General features: G+C 41.6%; 1 protein-coding gene across 1 annotated transcript in view; it reads left to right on the forward strand.

The window, feature by feature from the left end:
* Window positions 1-16,491, forward strand: part of MRPL3 (mitochondrial ribosomal protein L3) — a 58,905-nt gene that overhangs the window by 17,854 nt on the left and 24,560 nt on the right. The window contains exon 6 of the mRNA XM_065399238.1: window positions 10,227-10,335. Within this exon, the coding sequence (XP_065255310.1) occupies window positions 10,227-10,335 (109 nt within the window). The remainder of the gene's footprint in view (window positions 1-10,226; window positions 10,336-16,491) is intronic.

Raw genomic sequence — 16,491 nt, forward strand, 5'->3', positions numbered from 1 at the left:
GTTTTTAAAGAAAAACAAATTTGCCATTATTCATTTTTTCTCTTAACTTTGACAGCAGAAAGTTGTTGCTTTTTTGAGGAAACAGCTAAAAAAGTGAATCTTACATTTCATTAGCTTCTTGCATTTCATTTTAGATAGGTTTAAATGACCAAGACATGTAAAATTTAGGCATACTTTGCTTCAGAAGGCAAGAAAAACAGAATAACTTGTGATTGTGGGTTTTTGTTCTTTTTTTGCTTTCTAACGTTTTGTTTTTCAAAGAATGCTTTTTCGATTTTTAAATATGATTTAACACTGGACGTTTATATTGCTAAATGAAAGCAGAGGTAGGCCTAGTAAAGGTACATTACCATAGAAGGGCATTTTGGAGATGAAAATAGGAGTTGAAGTTGATAGGTGATCTTTCTGTAGTAACACTTTTTGTTACGTGTCTTGCTGGTGTGGTAAAGTCACATGCTCAGGTGCTTTTGTATGTGAGTGTTTTCCCTTTTCTTTGTTTGTCTTGTTTGTTGTTTAATGTGGTAAAATGCTCTGTTTTACAAAATCTGTGATTATTGTCAATTGGTAGTCGCTTTCATTTTTGAATGTGATCATATCTGTGTTTAATCCAGCATAAAGTTTATGGTATAGTTTAAAAATTCTTTTTCATAATAGACTTCAGTGGAACTGGGAACCAGAATTCAGTAGCACTTATGAAAATGCCTTGGAAAGAGAACACACACACTTAGTTGAGGGAAAAACATAACTTCGGTTTTGAGCATCACATTTCAGTTTTGAACCTCTTTTTACATGCAAGAAAAGTGTAAAGGTTTTATTTAATGATAATTTTTATGTCCGCTGTAACCTGCAGAATGTTTCTGGCCTGAAGCATGGTATTGTTTAATCCCAACATGCTTTGAAGCAGATGGTCCAGGAAAGGTGCTCTCTTATTACCATTTGGACACATGCTGTGCTCTATTATACTTTGCTGCTACACCTCTACCCCGATATAACGCCACCTGATATAACACACATTCAGATATAACGCGGTAAAGCAGTGCTCCGGGGGAGAGGGGCTGCGTGCTCCAGTGGATCAAAGCAAGTTCGATATAACGCAGTTTCACCTATAACGCGGTAAGATTTTTTGGCTCCCGAGGACAGTGTTATATCGAGGTAGAGGTGTACTTCCATTTAATGAGTATTTGGAAAGGCATGACCATTGACACACCAGGGATTTTGGCACTTACCAAAAAAACAAAACAAAAACCAGCATTCTTGTTTTTTTGAAATACTTGGTAGCAAAATAAGAGTCTAGACTCACCAGTATATTTTAACACCGTGTTTCAGTTTTCTTAAGGTAGGTGTTACTCAAGCCTAAAAATACGTTGTGCGTTTCTAAAATATTTGACTAAACAACTGAGATTTTGTTTCTTTACAACATTAAAATAATTTTTTATCCCCAAAATGCCACAGCAAGCATTATTTTAGATCTGTTAGGTATGACATATTTGCCACAAGCTAAGTGGTAGTTTTTAAATAGGATTCTTTATTCTAAATAAGTCATCTCATTACATGCTGACATTTTGCTTAAATTAAAACTGAAAAATGAGGTATTACACAGTATTATATGACTTGAACAGCTGCTTTCCCTCAGGTAAGACCAGGAGACCTGTCTTTATACACTCTATTTTAAATTCTACTTATTGTTATTTTCATTTCCTTTAACCTCCACATTGGTCCTTGCTTTGAACCCCAATGAATGCTTCTTGCTGTCTAGGACTATTTTATGGGATTTGGGTAAGCATGTTTTCAAATAGTAGCTTTTGGTGTGGAAAGGTTATGTTGAAGAAAATAACCATGTTGTAGTCAATTCATTCCATAGAAAAGGAGTGAAGTGATGTATATTGGATTTTATAAAAGGATTGTTCTCTAGCAACTCCATTTATACTAGTACTGTATGAAATGATAGCCAATACCACATTCTTCAGAATGGAAAGCCACTTATTGGTTATATTTTGTGATGGCGATGGGAAATATCTTAGGAAATTATTTATATCCTAGGTATTTATATCCTAGGTATTTTGTCTTTAACATATCAGAATCTTTGTAAAATAATATTTGGCTATTTTTCACACTAGTGAGTTTACTTTCAAATATGTATTTTCTAAATATATCATGTCAGATATGATACATTTAACCTGATGCGTTCAAAGTGGGCGGATATACTAATTTTTCATAGCTAATTTGTATATGAAAGTGCGAATTAAAGGCCCAATCTGGCAAACCCCTCCTCAAAATTAATGGGATTATATCCATGAGTACAAGCTTGCAGGATCATACTCCTCTTATGCCTGCTTTGAGTTTGTATTAATCTACAATTGTATTCAGTTTAAAATTGTGTCCAATGTTTGGAGAGGTTAGGTCTTGTTCAGTAGATACAGTAACGGGAAGTCAGGATATAAGACCTTGCAGGAGTTCTTTGAGTCAACCATAAATCAAGTGGTAACTCCAATTACCAATAAAGCAAAACCCTAAAAAAGGGCAGGTTTGACCATTACCTTCTTATGTATACCTTAAGAACAGGGTGAGAATGTCAGCTGATCACATTCTAGAAGAAAGATTTACTGCAGTGTGGTACAGCTCTAACGCTGAAATATTTCAATCATCTGATTCATCTTGCCCACTTTAAGTTCAATTTCAAAATGTCTGTTGAAGAGTGCCACATGAAATGGAGCACCTTTTTGAGGAAGTGGTGACCCAGCTAATAAATTCACATTGCTCTGGGGATTTATTCCTGTTTCATTAACTGTTATAAAATGTTTCTTTAGGTTTAACCTAAATAGTATATATTGTTGTGTTCATATATGTTGTTACTAACTGTACAAATTCACTTATGAGGATAGGCCATTTCAAAATTTCAAAACTAATGTATTTGAAATTAAGGCCTTGTCCATTAAATATGTTTTAAAAAGTCAGCAAGATTGCTGTAAATACGGATTGAGTCATTGACAGATTTCAAAACAGTTTAGAGACAGGGAGGCTTAAATTATATTGAATTCAACTCTGGCGTTCAGTAATATTTTATGTAGGAGAATGACCTAGTAAATTTTATTAAGTTCTTTTCCCTATTATTTGAAGTGAATAATTAGTTACGCTGTATTGTTGAGGATCACATACTCGTTCAGATTGGCAATGCACACAAATATGTGATTTGTTTAAAATAAAACTCTAGGTCAGGGGTGGGCAAACTTTTTTTGGCCTGAGGGCTGCATCGGGTTTCATAAATTGTATGGAGGGTCGGTTAGGGGAGGGGGTCGTGGCCCAGCCCCCACCTCCTTATCTGCCCCCCCGTCCTCCTGGGACTCCTGCCCCATCCAACCCCCCCTGTTCCCTGACAGCCCCTCTGGGACCCCTGTCCCATCCACACACCCCCACTCCCTGTCCTCTGAGTGCCCCCAGACCCTCGCCGCCCCATCCAACCCCTCCTCTCATTCCTGACAGCCCCCCTGGGACCCCTGCCCCATCCAACCACCCCTTCTCCCTGTCCCCTGACTGCCCCCTGCCGCCCCATCCAATCTCCCCTCCTTCCTGACTGCCCCGGGACCCCTGCCCCCATTCAACCCTCCCCCCCCCCCGACCACCACCCCCGAACTCCTCTGCCCTCTATCCAACCCCCCCTGCTCCCTGACCCCTTACCCCGCTGCCTGGAGCACCAGTAGCTGGCGGTGCTACAGCCGGGCCACACTGCTGCCACTGCCCACCACACAGCACAGAACACCGGGTCAGGCCGGGCTCTGCAGCTGCGCTGCCCCAGGAGCTCACAGCCCCGCCAGGGGCCAGGCACAACGGTACCGCGGGCTGTAGTTTGCCCACCCCTGCTCTAGGTTATAGGACCCTTCCATTCACTAGAATATAGTATATGTAAAACCAGGTAACTTATCTACTTAAAAGTATCAGTAAGAATGTCTCTTAAAAGCCTACTAATTTTCTAATCGCTGTAGTATTTTTTTTTTCTTTTCCTTGAGTTACTAGTATGAGACCTGATCTTGTGAGGTGCTGAGTACCCTCAGCTCACATGACTTTCAAATCACTCTGCACTTTGTAAGGTCAGCCCATTGGTTAAAATCCTTCTTAAGTGGCAAAAATAAATATAGAGGTTTCATGAAAAACCAATTTTGTGCATAGCAGAGAAACACACAGTTTCGTATAGATTGCAGTCTCTATTCAAGAAGGGCTCAGATTAGAACAGTCTCATGTTGCTAGAAAGGATGAAGGTGTATTGGCCCCACGAGCATGGATGTACCTATACAGGTCCTTTGTACTAAGTTTGACTTAAACCAATTGTAACAGTCCCTTACTTTAAATAATACTAAATCTAAATTGTTCTGTATTTTTAAAACGGAAATGGACAGTTAAACCTCTAATACAAACTTAGCATAAGAAAATGAATGTGACTGGGGGGAAAAATATTCATTGCTCTGTGTAATGTTCTTTTTTTACCATGTAAATTGACAGAATAAATTATTGTACATTATAAGTGCTTAAACTTACTTCAAGATGAAAGGCAACTTTTTCTTCTGTATAACAATTATTACAGGCAATTTGCAAATCAAAATATTATGTCTAGAAAGGCTATAGGGCAAGTTGCTCTGGTAAAGCAATTCAAAGGTCTCCATTCCATTCTTCACAGTGCAGAAAGATCTGATGGAAGAGCCATGGTAGACTTCAAAGCACTAACCACATACATTGCCTCCCTTGTGAAACTAGAAGAATTTCCTATACATTAGCCAGTGTAAGAGAAGGATTTTTCAGACCTCCATGAATAAAGAATACTTTCCTATTCCAGTTCATTACTCTGGAAATTTAAGATTAATCAGAACACTATTCTTTAGTCTGTCCATGTTTCCTGTAAATTCATTAAGGGACCCAGTCCTGCAAAATTTGAGCATTTGTTCAAAGTAATATATATGCAGAAGGAAACAATTGGATTACAACTGAGAGCAGAAGGTAGGTGAGTGTGGTATGCTACTGCATTGCATAAATTATTAAACATGGGAAACGTTATCCCATAGTACAAGCAGCACTTGCTGGAAACAAGTCTTCTAGTACATACTGGAGTAAATGATTATTCCTGGAGTGCTGCCCCTTAAATATATACACTTGGTGAAATTGCTTTTTGATTTTTACTTTTTGAAAGTACAGTTTACAGCAGAGTAGATAGTTCGTGTCTAAACGATTGGCTTTCTGGATGAAATATTTGAGGTGAATGTTCAGTTTCATGACGCATGGGATTATGCTGCTTGATTAAAGTTGACAGGACCATTTTCTTTGATACTGGTTTCTTCAGATGTTGAATTTTGGTTTTTATTAATGCATTTCTGCTGCTGAAGAATTATGTCCCAATCTCGCTGTGTGGTCACTGTTCACTTACCATGACTCCTAGTTGCTTTGGGGTTTGGATATTTACTAGGTCCATCTTCCTGCTAGAGATGTCAGAAGTGGCCTACTTAAACACTGCCAATAATAGATCATGTATTTTAAAGAGAAGAATAGAATTTCTACAGAACATACATGTGAGTCAAGTATTCCCACTTCTGGTTTTTTTTAAGTTACAAATTCACAGATATTCTTCTGCAGTTGCTGCAGAACAAAGATAAACTGCAATATTCAAGCTGATAAAAATATTAAAAATTATATACTGAAGTTAGCTTTGCTTGCAATAATAAATTAAGATAGAAACTTGCTGTGGTAAACTTTAAAAAAAATTCTCCGATATATGGTATATGATGTGAGCTTTGTGATTTTGAAGACATTTTCCATGTTTGTGACTAATTTTATGATTTTGGAATTATTATACAAATTAATTTGACATCAATGTGCATGGCTAAACCATTCAATTTGTTTCCAGTGCTCAAATGCCAGCACTGCTATAACATGGCAGTGAACTGAAAGAGTATTTTGGATATTGACGAGTAGATCAAGATTCAAATGTTCATCAAACTGAACCATAGTCTCCAGTTGACTGTTGGATTCAAGTGCTTCAGACAGAGCAATCCAAAGGGGAAAAATACAGATATTTTAAATTATGAATGTTTGCAGTAATAAGTATTTTTCTCACTAGTTTTAATGCTGTGATTTTTTTTTTATATCAAGAAAGTAAGCAGAAATTCCCCTCATCCAAACCATGTGTATAAAAAATACTCATACAAATACAAGACCTGAAAGGTTTTTTTATCTACGCATTTTCTCTTAGAAACCTCTGGACAATTGAACTAGTAGGATTATGACATCACAGGTAACAAATGAGAGAAAATTGAGCAAACAAGTTGGGAAAGGGATTTTTAATCACAGTTAAATTTTCTTGTCTATATTTTATTATTAACTTTTTTAGAATAGATGTAAATCTTTTATATTAGAAACTATTACAGGCAAGAAATGCTCCTTTTGAGTGTACTGCACATTGCTGGGCATACAGTTAGTTCTAAAAAAATAAACCACTCCTGGCAAAATGTTGGGAGAAAGGATCTCTTCATGGAAGCTTCAACGCTCTACCTGTTAAACTAAGTGATAAGCGGGCCCTCCGGTTCTCTTGTGGTCTTAGTCTTCCAGCAAAAACTGGGAGAATACGACTTGATTGTCCTGATATTTGTAAAATAAAAAAAATTGCAGGAAATATATTAACCCAATACCACAATCACCACATGTACGCAACACTTTCAGGGCTTCTTTATACAGCAGAAAGGGAAAAGGAAAACATAGGTTTGTGCAAGCTACCTTTTAACTGAAAGCTGCTGGATTTAGAACATTTATTTAAATTAAACTTAGCCATCTTTGAATTTCATTATCATTTTATAGCACGGTGTTTGTAGATCTACCAAAAATGTAATATGTTTATTATAATGCAAAGTCTATAAAATGTATATAAAAATCTATTTCTGATTTGCAAACATTGCTCCCCATATATTTTATAAAATTTCAGCAAATTCAGATTGGATGGCTGTTCCTATATGTGCAGCAACTTAATCTGAACTTTCAGACAAGCGTTGACAAGTGTAGGTCTGGCATGTGAGCCGTTTGTCTTAATATATGTCACTCTTAGTGCTATATATGAAATGTCTTTAAATAACACCAATTTTTACCAATAGATAGTTGTGTGTATAAACTGATTGTATATCATACAGGTGGCTTGTACATCAAATCGCTTAACAGGTGACTCAGTCTCATGTCATCTGACAAGACTCATTTCTTATTTTAACTAAAACTGAATTATAGGCATTTGTTTTGTTCTTAAAGTGGGTTCTGGTTTTTTAAATACAGGTTGAACCTCTCTAGTCCGGCACCCTTAGGACCTGACTGGTGCCGAACCAGAGAATTTGCCGAACCATGGGAGGTCAATGCAGAGTGCCAGCAGGTTTCCATAGGCGCGGGAAGTAGAGGTCCAGGGGGTGCTGCAGTACCCCCAGGCTTTGCGCACTGTGTGGCCCCCCGGCTGGGGGCCCCAATGCCACCCCAGGTCCCAGCTGCTGGCTCCTCGCCTGGGGTCCCAGCCGCCAGCCCCAGGTCCTCCCACTTCCTCATGGAGCTTGAACGTTGCAAATCAGCTGTTCGTGGCGCTCTGGAAGTGCTGGGAGGGGGGAGGAGGAGGAGTTGGTAAGCGTGGGGCCGCTGGCGCACGAGAGGTGCGGGGGGAGGGGGGCAGCGGTGGGATCTTGGAGCTAGTGGATGCTCCGCACCCACTAATTTTTCCCTGTGGGTGCTCTAGCCCCAGAGCACCCACAGAGTCAGTGCCTATGCTGGACGATGGATGTTGCTGGACCAGGGAGTGCTGGATTAGGGAGGTTCAACCTGTACCTGTAATACTCCTACATCAGCAAGTACTCTTCTTTTAGTTGCCTGAATTAAACTGGAAATTTCCTATGTGCTTTGACTTCCATCTTTGAATGCTTATTGAAAATGTTTCTACTGTACAAAGTATAGCAGCATGACATATACTAGTGTTAGGATTGAGAAAAAAATCTATAACTACTCTACTGATAATTACTACCAATAGGGGTACTGCTTCATGTTATCATGTATTGTTAAATTGAACATAAGAGCGGCGATACTGGGTCAGATCAAAGGTCCATCAAGCCCAGTATCCTGTCCTCTGACAGTGGCCAATGGCAGGTGCCCCAGAGGGAATGAACAGACAGGTTATCATCAAGTGATCCATGCCCTGTCACCCAATCCCAGCTTCTGGCAAACAGAGGCTAGGGACACCATTCCCTCCCATCCTGGCTAATAGATTCATGGAAGATAGGTCCATGAATGGCTATCTAGCTCCCTTTTGAACCCTGTTATAGTATTGGCCTTCACAGCACCCTCTGGCAAGGAGTTCCAGAGGTTGACAGAGCGTTGCTTGAGCCAAATTATTTTAACTCTTAGAGTAGCTGCTTTGTATGTGATGGGGAAAGAGAGGGTTGGTGAGATTGTTAAAATCACTCTTTTAAAGGCCCACTTCGGTGGAGCATGTGCCTAAATTTAGGCACATAAGTAGTCCATTGACTTCAGTGGAACAACTCTTATGCTTAAAATTAGGCATGTGCTTAAACATCTTCATCCACCAGGGCCAAGTATGACTTTATGTTGTCTACTTAAGTTATGTTTCAACAGTGAATTTTTGCAAATCCTTATACCAATAATAAAAAAATCTGTTACTGTGTAGATTGTTGCCAAACAATATTGTGAGCTGCTGGATTTTTTTCCCCCTGAAGGCTATGAATAGTGCATGCCTGTACTTGTAATGACTAAATTTAAATGAGCACATCTATTAATGTTTTTTTTCAAGTTAATATAATTGAAATTTTATCCTCTGTCTTGCAGACATCCTCAGGTCATATAAATTATCATTGGAATACATTGAGGAGTAAATATACTTAGTGCATATGATTTTCTTTTCAGAGAAGTGCCTGTTTAATGCAGAAGTCAAATTTTAGACAGAACATTTTTATACTTAAGAATAAAGTGAATTATATTCAGACTGTAGCTAAGTTGCTTCATCTGGCCATACATTAGATGTTAAATCTACACAACATTTACAAATTTTATCATTAACATAGAATTCAGTCTTAACTCTGTATTCCACAGCATAAGAGGAAAATGTAAAAAGTTGTCAGTGTTTGTGTAAAGGGGGAAGGCAGCATTCACAGTTCTCCTCTTCACTTAAAGGTTGTATTGAGATCCTTTTTATTGATCAAACAAAAGGTAGTGTGTATATTTTCAGGCTAAAAAGATGCAGCCTTTTGGTCCAAAAGTTTCTGGATGGTAAAATATTGCAGGTTAAACAATTGGTTTACTATTCTTCTAGTTTCCTCGTTAGTAAAAAGCATTGATACTTCATTTGAAATTTGACCACATGATCTTTGAGCTCTGTGTAAATGTGGACTTCAAAGTGTGTAAAATTATCATTCAGGTTAGAGAAGATTAAGGAAAGGACCACAAGGAATAAATTTAATTTCTAGACCATATTTTTTGCATCAGTCCAGATTTGATCATTTAGACATTTTTTTAAGTATTTTCATTGTTGCTTAGAACTACATTTTCAAAAGTTGATTTTTATGTGATAAGTGTTTTGTAGTTTGGGAAGGAAAATGTTGTTTTGTTCACTGCAAGGCTCATCATAGCAACACTTGAGCCCCTCCAGTCTCTTGATTGAGTTGCGAAGTTTAGCTTTTTGAGTTGAGTTTAGATTTTTCTTCCTTTCTGCTTCTAAACTCAATATTGGTGACAACATAATTTATAGTACACCGCTACCTCGATATAACGCCACCCGATATAACACGAATTCGGATATAACGCAGTAAAGCAGTGCTCCGGGTGGGGCGGGGCTGCGCACTCCGGTGGATCATAGCACGTTCAATATAACACGGTTTCACCTATAACGCGGTAAGATTTTTTTGGCTCCCGAGGACAGCGTTCTATTGAGGTAGAGGTGTATTTTGAGATGAGGACCAGTACAGCAAGAAATCTTAGTGTATGTTGATGCAATTAATCTTTTGCCTAGCTAACTCTCCTCCACTGCCTCTTACTCCCAAAAGCAGTGCAAGTAATATAATCAATTAAGACTTTAGAATATGTTTTGATTGACGAGCTTTACTTACGGTGAAAGCTCAGGAGCCTAACTGGATCTCTAGTTACTGTTGCCAGAATCTTTATTTGCTTGGTAATCTATTTGAAAGCAAATTTAATTTGGCTTTGTTTATTTTCAGAATTGGTAAAGGATTTCAGGGAGTCATGAAAAGATGGGGATTTAAAGGCCAGCCGGCCACCCATGGCCAAACTAAAACACACAGAAGACCTGGGGCAATATCCAGCACTGTAAGTAGTTGAACTTCATTTATCTCAATTTAGATACTCTTCACCACCATTCTTTGGAGCAACACGTAGTGCAGGAGAGAGAGCTGTGTGTTTAAAACAAACCATTTCACAGTATGTAGACATGCTAGAACAGACCAGTTATCCTTCTAGTCTAGTGTCCTGTCTGACAGTACCAGATGCTTCAGAGAAAGGTGCAAACAGATACATAATGGACAATATATGGAATAACATGTCCATAGAACTTTCTTTCTAACCTGAGGCAATAGTGGTTTCCTTATACACCTGCGACCCGATATAACACGAATTCGGATATAACGCGGTAAAGCAGTGCTCCGGGGGGTGGGAGGGCTGCGCACTCCGGCAGATCAAAGCAAGTTTGATATAACGCAGTTTCACCTACAATGCAGTAAGATTTTTTGGCTCCCGAGGACAGCGTTATAGAGGGGTAGAGGTGTATCTTGGTGCATGAGGGTTAATATCATTTTATAATTTTTTTTTAATTTAGCTAATAGATGTTACTAAACATAATGTTTTATAACAAAGTAGGGAGAAATAAAATCCACTCTTAAATCTGTGCTAAGAGGGATCTGAAATCTCTTTATAATTTCATTTATGTAACCATTGTCACAAGCCAAACATTTTGATGTTAGATTGGAAGGGTTTTGGCATTTTGCTTTATCTTCCAAAGATCCAGCTGGTATTTTGATGACTTGAAGGGTTTACAGTGGAATTTCATCTAGCTTCTTGACCTTAACTAGCTTGTATCCTTATTTAACAAATCTTTCAAACTATAGCATTCAATGCCAAAATAAAGAGCGTGCTATTGATTTCTCTACATGCTTCCTTGAAGTCCATTCCCTAGGGTATGTCTACACTACGGGATTAATCCGAATTTATATAATTTGAATTTTGGAAACAGATTGTATAAAGTCGAATGTATGCGGCCACACTAAGCACATTAATTCGGTGGTGTGCGTCCATGTACCGGGGCTAGCGTCGATTTCCAGAGCGTTGCACTGTGGGTAGCTATCCCATAGTTCCCGCAGTCTCCTCCGCCCATTGGAATTCTGGGTTGAGATCCCAATGCCTGATGGGGCCAAAAACATTGTCGCGGGTGGTTCTGGGTACATCCTCCCCCCTCTCCAGGGAAGCAACGGCAGACAACCGTTTCGCGCCTTTTTCCTGGGTGAACAGTGCAGACGCCATACCACTGCAAGCATGGAGCCCGCTCAGCTCAAGACAGCAGTCATGAACATTGTAAACACCTCGCACGTTATCGTGCAGTTTATGCTGAACCAGAACCTGCAAAACAGGCGGCGAGGAGTAGGCTACGGCAGTGCGGCGGCGAGAGTGATGAGGACATGGACATGGAATTCTATCAAACCACGGGCCCCGGTGCTTTGGAGATCATGCTGTTACTGGGGCAGGTTATAGCCGTGGAACGCTGATTCTGGGCCCGGGAAACAAGCACAGACTGGTGGGACCGCATAGTGTTGCAGGTGTGGGACGATTCCCAGTGGCTGCGAAACTTTCGCATGCGTAAGGGCACTTTCATGGAACTTTGTGACTTGCTTTCCCCTGCCCTGAAGCGCCAGAATACCAAGATGAGAGCAGCCCTCACAGTTGAGAAGCGAGTGGCGATAGCCCTGTGGAAGCTTGCAATGCCAGACAGCTACCGGTCAGTCGGGAATCAATTTGGAGTGGGCAAATCTACTGTGGGGGCTGCTGTGATGCAAGTAGCCAAAGCAATCACTGAGCTGCTGCTAAGAAAGGTAGTGACTCTGGGAAATGTGCAGGTCATAGTGGATGGCTTTGCTGCAATGGGATTCCCTAACTGTGGTGGGACGATAGATGGAACCCATATCCCTATCTTGGCACCGGAGCACCAGGGTACCCAGTACATAAACCGCAAGGGGTACTTTTCAATGGTGCTGCAAGCACTTGTGGATCACAAGGGACATTTCACCAACATCAACGTGGGCTGGCCGGGAAGGGTTCATGACGCTCGCATCTTCAGGAACACTACTCTGTTTAAACGGCTGCAGCAAGGGACTTACTTCCCGGACCAGAAAATAACCGTTGGGGATGTTGAAATGCCTATAGTTATCCTTGGGGACCCAGCCTACCCCTTAATGCCATGTCTCATGAAGCCATACACAGGCAGCCTGGACAGGAGTCAGGAGCTGTTCAACTACAGGCTGAGCAAGTGCAGAATGGTGGTAGAATGTGCATTTGGCCGTTTAAAAGGTCGCTGGCGCTCGTTACTGACTCGGTCAGACCTCAGCCAAACCAGTATCCCCATTGTTATTGCTGCTTGCTGTGTGCTCCACAATCTCTGTGAGAGTAAGGGGGAGACCTTTATGGTGGGGTGGGAGGCTTAGGCAAATCGCCTGGCTGCTGATTTTGCGCAGCCAGACACCAGGGCGATTAGAAGATCACACCAGGAAGCGCTGCGCATCAGAGAAGCTTTGAAAACCAGTTTCATGACTGGCCAGGCTATGGTGTGAAAGTTCTGTTTGTTGAAAACCCGCCCCCTTGATTGACTCATTCCCTGTAAGCAAACCACCCTCCCCCCTTAAATCACAGCTTGCTTTTAAAGGAAATAAAGTCACTATCATTTAAAAATCATGTATTCTTTATTAATTGATTATAAACATAGGGAAAGAACCGACAAGGTAACCTGGGTGAGGTTTGGGAGGAGGATAGGAGGGAAGTAAAAGGCCACTGAAAAAATTCAATATAATGACAGCCTTTTGGTTGGGCTGTCCACTGGGGTGGAGTGGGATGGTGCACAGAGCCTCTCCCCCCTCCCCCCCCCCCCGCGTTCTTACACATCTGGGTGAGGAGGCTATGGAACATGGTGAGGGGGGAGGGAGGTTATGCAGCGGCAGTCTGTTATCCTCCTGCCGTTCTTGAAGCTCCACCAGATGCCGGAGCATGTCCATTTGATCACGCAGCAGCCCCAGCGTTGCAGCCTGCCACCTCTCATCTCGAGTGTCCCTCATGACCTCACGTTCGCTGGCATCTTTTCTGTACTTAGATACCGTGTCCTTCCACTCATTCAAATGAGCTCTTTCATTGCGGGTGCATTCCATTATTTCCGAGAACATCTCGTCTCGCGTCCTCTTTCTCCGCCGCCTTATCTGAGATAGCCTTCGGGACGGAGGAGGGAGGCTTGAAAAATTTGCAGCTGCTGGAGGGATGAAAAAAAGGAGAGAAGTTTTTAAAATGATACATTTTACAGAACAATGCTTATACTCTTTCATGGTGAACAACACTATTCACATTACATAGCACATGTGATTTCAGTACAAGGTCGCATTTTCCATCTTAGTATTGAGTGCCTGTGGCTTTGGTGTCAAGTATCAGAGGGGTAGCCGTGTTAGTCTGAATCTGTAAAAAGCAACAGAGGGTCCTGTGGCACCTTTAAGACTAACAGAAGTATTGGGAGCATAAGCTTTCGTGGGTAAGAACCTTGCATCTGAAGAAGTGAGGTTCTTACCCACAAAAGCTTATGCTTCCAATATTTCTGTTAGTCTTAAAGGTGCCACAGGACCCTCTTTTGTGGCTTTGGTGTTAGAGATCACAGACGCAGGTCCAGGCAACAGAATTCAGCTTGCATGCGGCCATGGTAAGCCATTGTCTTTCGGCTTCTGCGCCCTCCTTTCCCACATACCAAGCAAAGCCCGTTGATTGCTGCGGTTTTCCTGTTAACCTTCAGCAGCAGAAAACAAACTAACCCTCCCTCCCCCCCCAATCCAATTCTCTGGGATGATCGCTTTATCCCTCCCCCCGCCGCGTGGCTGGTATCAGGGAAGATCCCTGCTAGCCAAAGGCGAAAAGCTCAGCGCCAATTTCCCTCCCCCTCCCCCTGCCGCCCCCCCCCCCCCCCCGCGCTTGGCTAACTGCAGGGAAGGATTTCTTTTCAGCCTCAGGCAAACAGCCCAGTAGGAACGGCCACCTCTGTCCCCTTAATTAAATTCACGTATTTCAACCAGGTTACCATGAGCGATATCACTCTCCTGAGGATTACACAGCGAGATAAAGAACGGATGTTGCTTGAATGCCAGCAAACACCGGGACCATACGCTGCCAGGCTTTGTCATGCAATGATACCAGATTACTTGCTACTAGCATGGCGTGGTCAAGTGTCCTACCATGGAGGATGGAATAAGGCTGCACTGCCCAGAAACCTTCTGCAAAGGCTTTTGGAGTACCTCCAGGAGAGCTTCATGGAGATGTCCCTGGAGGATTTCCGCTCCATCCCCAGACACGTTAACAGACTTTTCCATTAGCTGTACTGGCCGCGAATGCATCCCAAGTCCTCAGGGCAAATTAATCATTAAAAAACGCTTTTAAACCATGTTTTATATTTTAAAAGGTAAACTCACCTGAGGTCCCTTCCATGGGGTCATGGTCTTGGGTACTGGCTTGGGAGGGTACTTCAGTCAGGCTGAGAAAAAGATCCTGGCTGTTGGAGAGAACGGAGTGCTGTGTGCTCTCCGCAAGCTCGTCCTCCTCCTCCTCTTCCCCATCCGCAGAATCCTCAGGTGTGGCTGATGAGATTACCCCCGCCTCGGAATTCACGGTCAGAGGTGGGGTAGTGGTGGCGGCCCCCCCTAGAATTGCATGCAGCTCAGCGTAGAAGCGGCATGTCTGCGGCTCTGACCCGGAGCGACCGTTTGCCTCCTTTGTTTTCTAATAGGCTTGTCTGAGCTCCTTGACTTTCACGCGGCACTGCTCTGAGTCCCTATTGTGGCCTCTCTCCATCATGCCCTTGGAGATTTTTTCAAAAGTTTTGGCATTTCGTCTTTTCATACGAAGTTCTGCTAGCACTGAATCCTCTCCCCATATAGCGATCAGATCCAGTACCTCCCGTACGGTCCATGCTGGTGCTCTTTTTCGATTATCGGCCTGCATGGTTATCTGTGCTGATGAGCTCTCTGTGGTCACCTGTGCTCTCCTGTGCTGGGCAAACAAGAAATGAAATTCAAATGTTCGCGGGGCTTTTCCTGTCTACCTGGCCAGGGCATCCGAGTTCAGATCGCTGTCCAGAGTGGTCACAATGGTGCACTGTGGGATAGCTCCCAGAAGCCAATACCATCGAATTGCGGCCACACTAACCCTAATTCGAAATGACAATATCAATTTTGGCGCTACTCCGCTTGTTGGGGAGGAGTACAGAAATCGATTTTAAGAGCCCTTTATTTCGAAATAAATGGCTTCGCTGTGTGGACGGGTGCAAGATTAATTCGATTTAACGCTGCTAAATTCGAATTAAACTCATAGTGTAGACCAGGCCCTAGATAGGTGGTCTGGACTTTACATTTATCTAGTATAGAAACTTTGGACCTGTGAAGTTGGCACATTATTGGGATCAAACTAGGTGTTATATGAAACAGTTGTATTATCCGAATACCGGGGAACCAGAGCTGGGACCAACAAAGCCATTGTACTGAGACCTGATTATGTTGTCGTCTTTTTTTTATTATTATTATTATTTCCTGGAGTGATTTTTAAAAAAATGTCCAGAAGAATGGATGAAAAGATTAATGACACTTGAGAGAACTTCAGGAACAAAATGACACTATGCTGCACAAGACAGGCCACAAGACTATAAGAACAACTAGTATTGATCTCCTCCATTCCAACTGCAAATTGGGCTGCTAAGCTCTACTTCTGGCATTTGTTTTCATATAATGCTGGAAAATTTGATTTTTCTGGCCGTATAATACTTTGTTTAGCAGTTGGTACTAATCATTAAAAAACCCAAAGTAACTCTTGTGTAGGTATTTTGAATTTCATCTGGGTTTGTGCCATTCGTAATTTCATGAAACAAGTAGAACTAGAATAGGAAACTAAGAAGTAAAGGGAGAAGATAAGATGATCAGGGCAAAGTAATGTCCATGATGTTGGATCATATTTGCCTATCCATATGGGCCATTTTTACTGTGGGTTTCATTTCAGTGTTGAGTACAGGAACATCCACCGTTAGCCTTACTGCAGTTGATTCTCTGGGCTCATGTCTTTGACACAAGTTAAAGAAAAAGAGAAACACTACAAATGCACATGGGAGGGGAAGGAAGCAGCAGAGAATCCTAGATGATGGTATGAAAATGGAGACAACCTTCATCTCTTGTCACCTAACTGACTTCT

Source organism: Emys orbicularis, chromosome 2, assembly GCF_028017835.1.
Source record: "Emys orbicularis isolate rEmyOrb1 chromosome 2, rEmyOrb1.hap1, whole genome shotgun sequence".
NCBI classification, from domain to species: Eukaryota; Metazoa; Chordata; order Testudines; family Emydidae; genus Emys; species Emys orbicularis.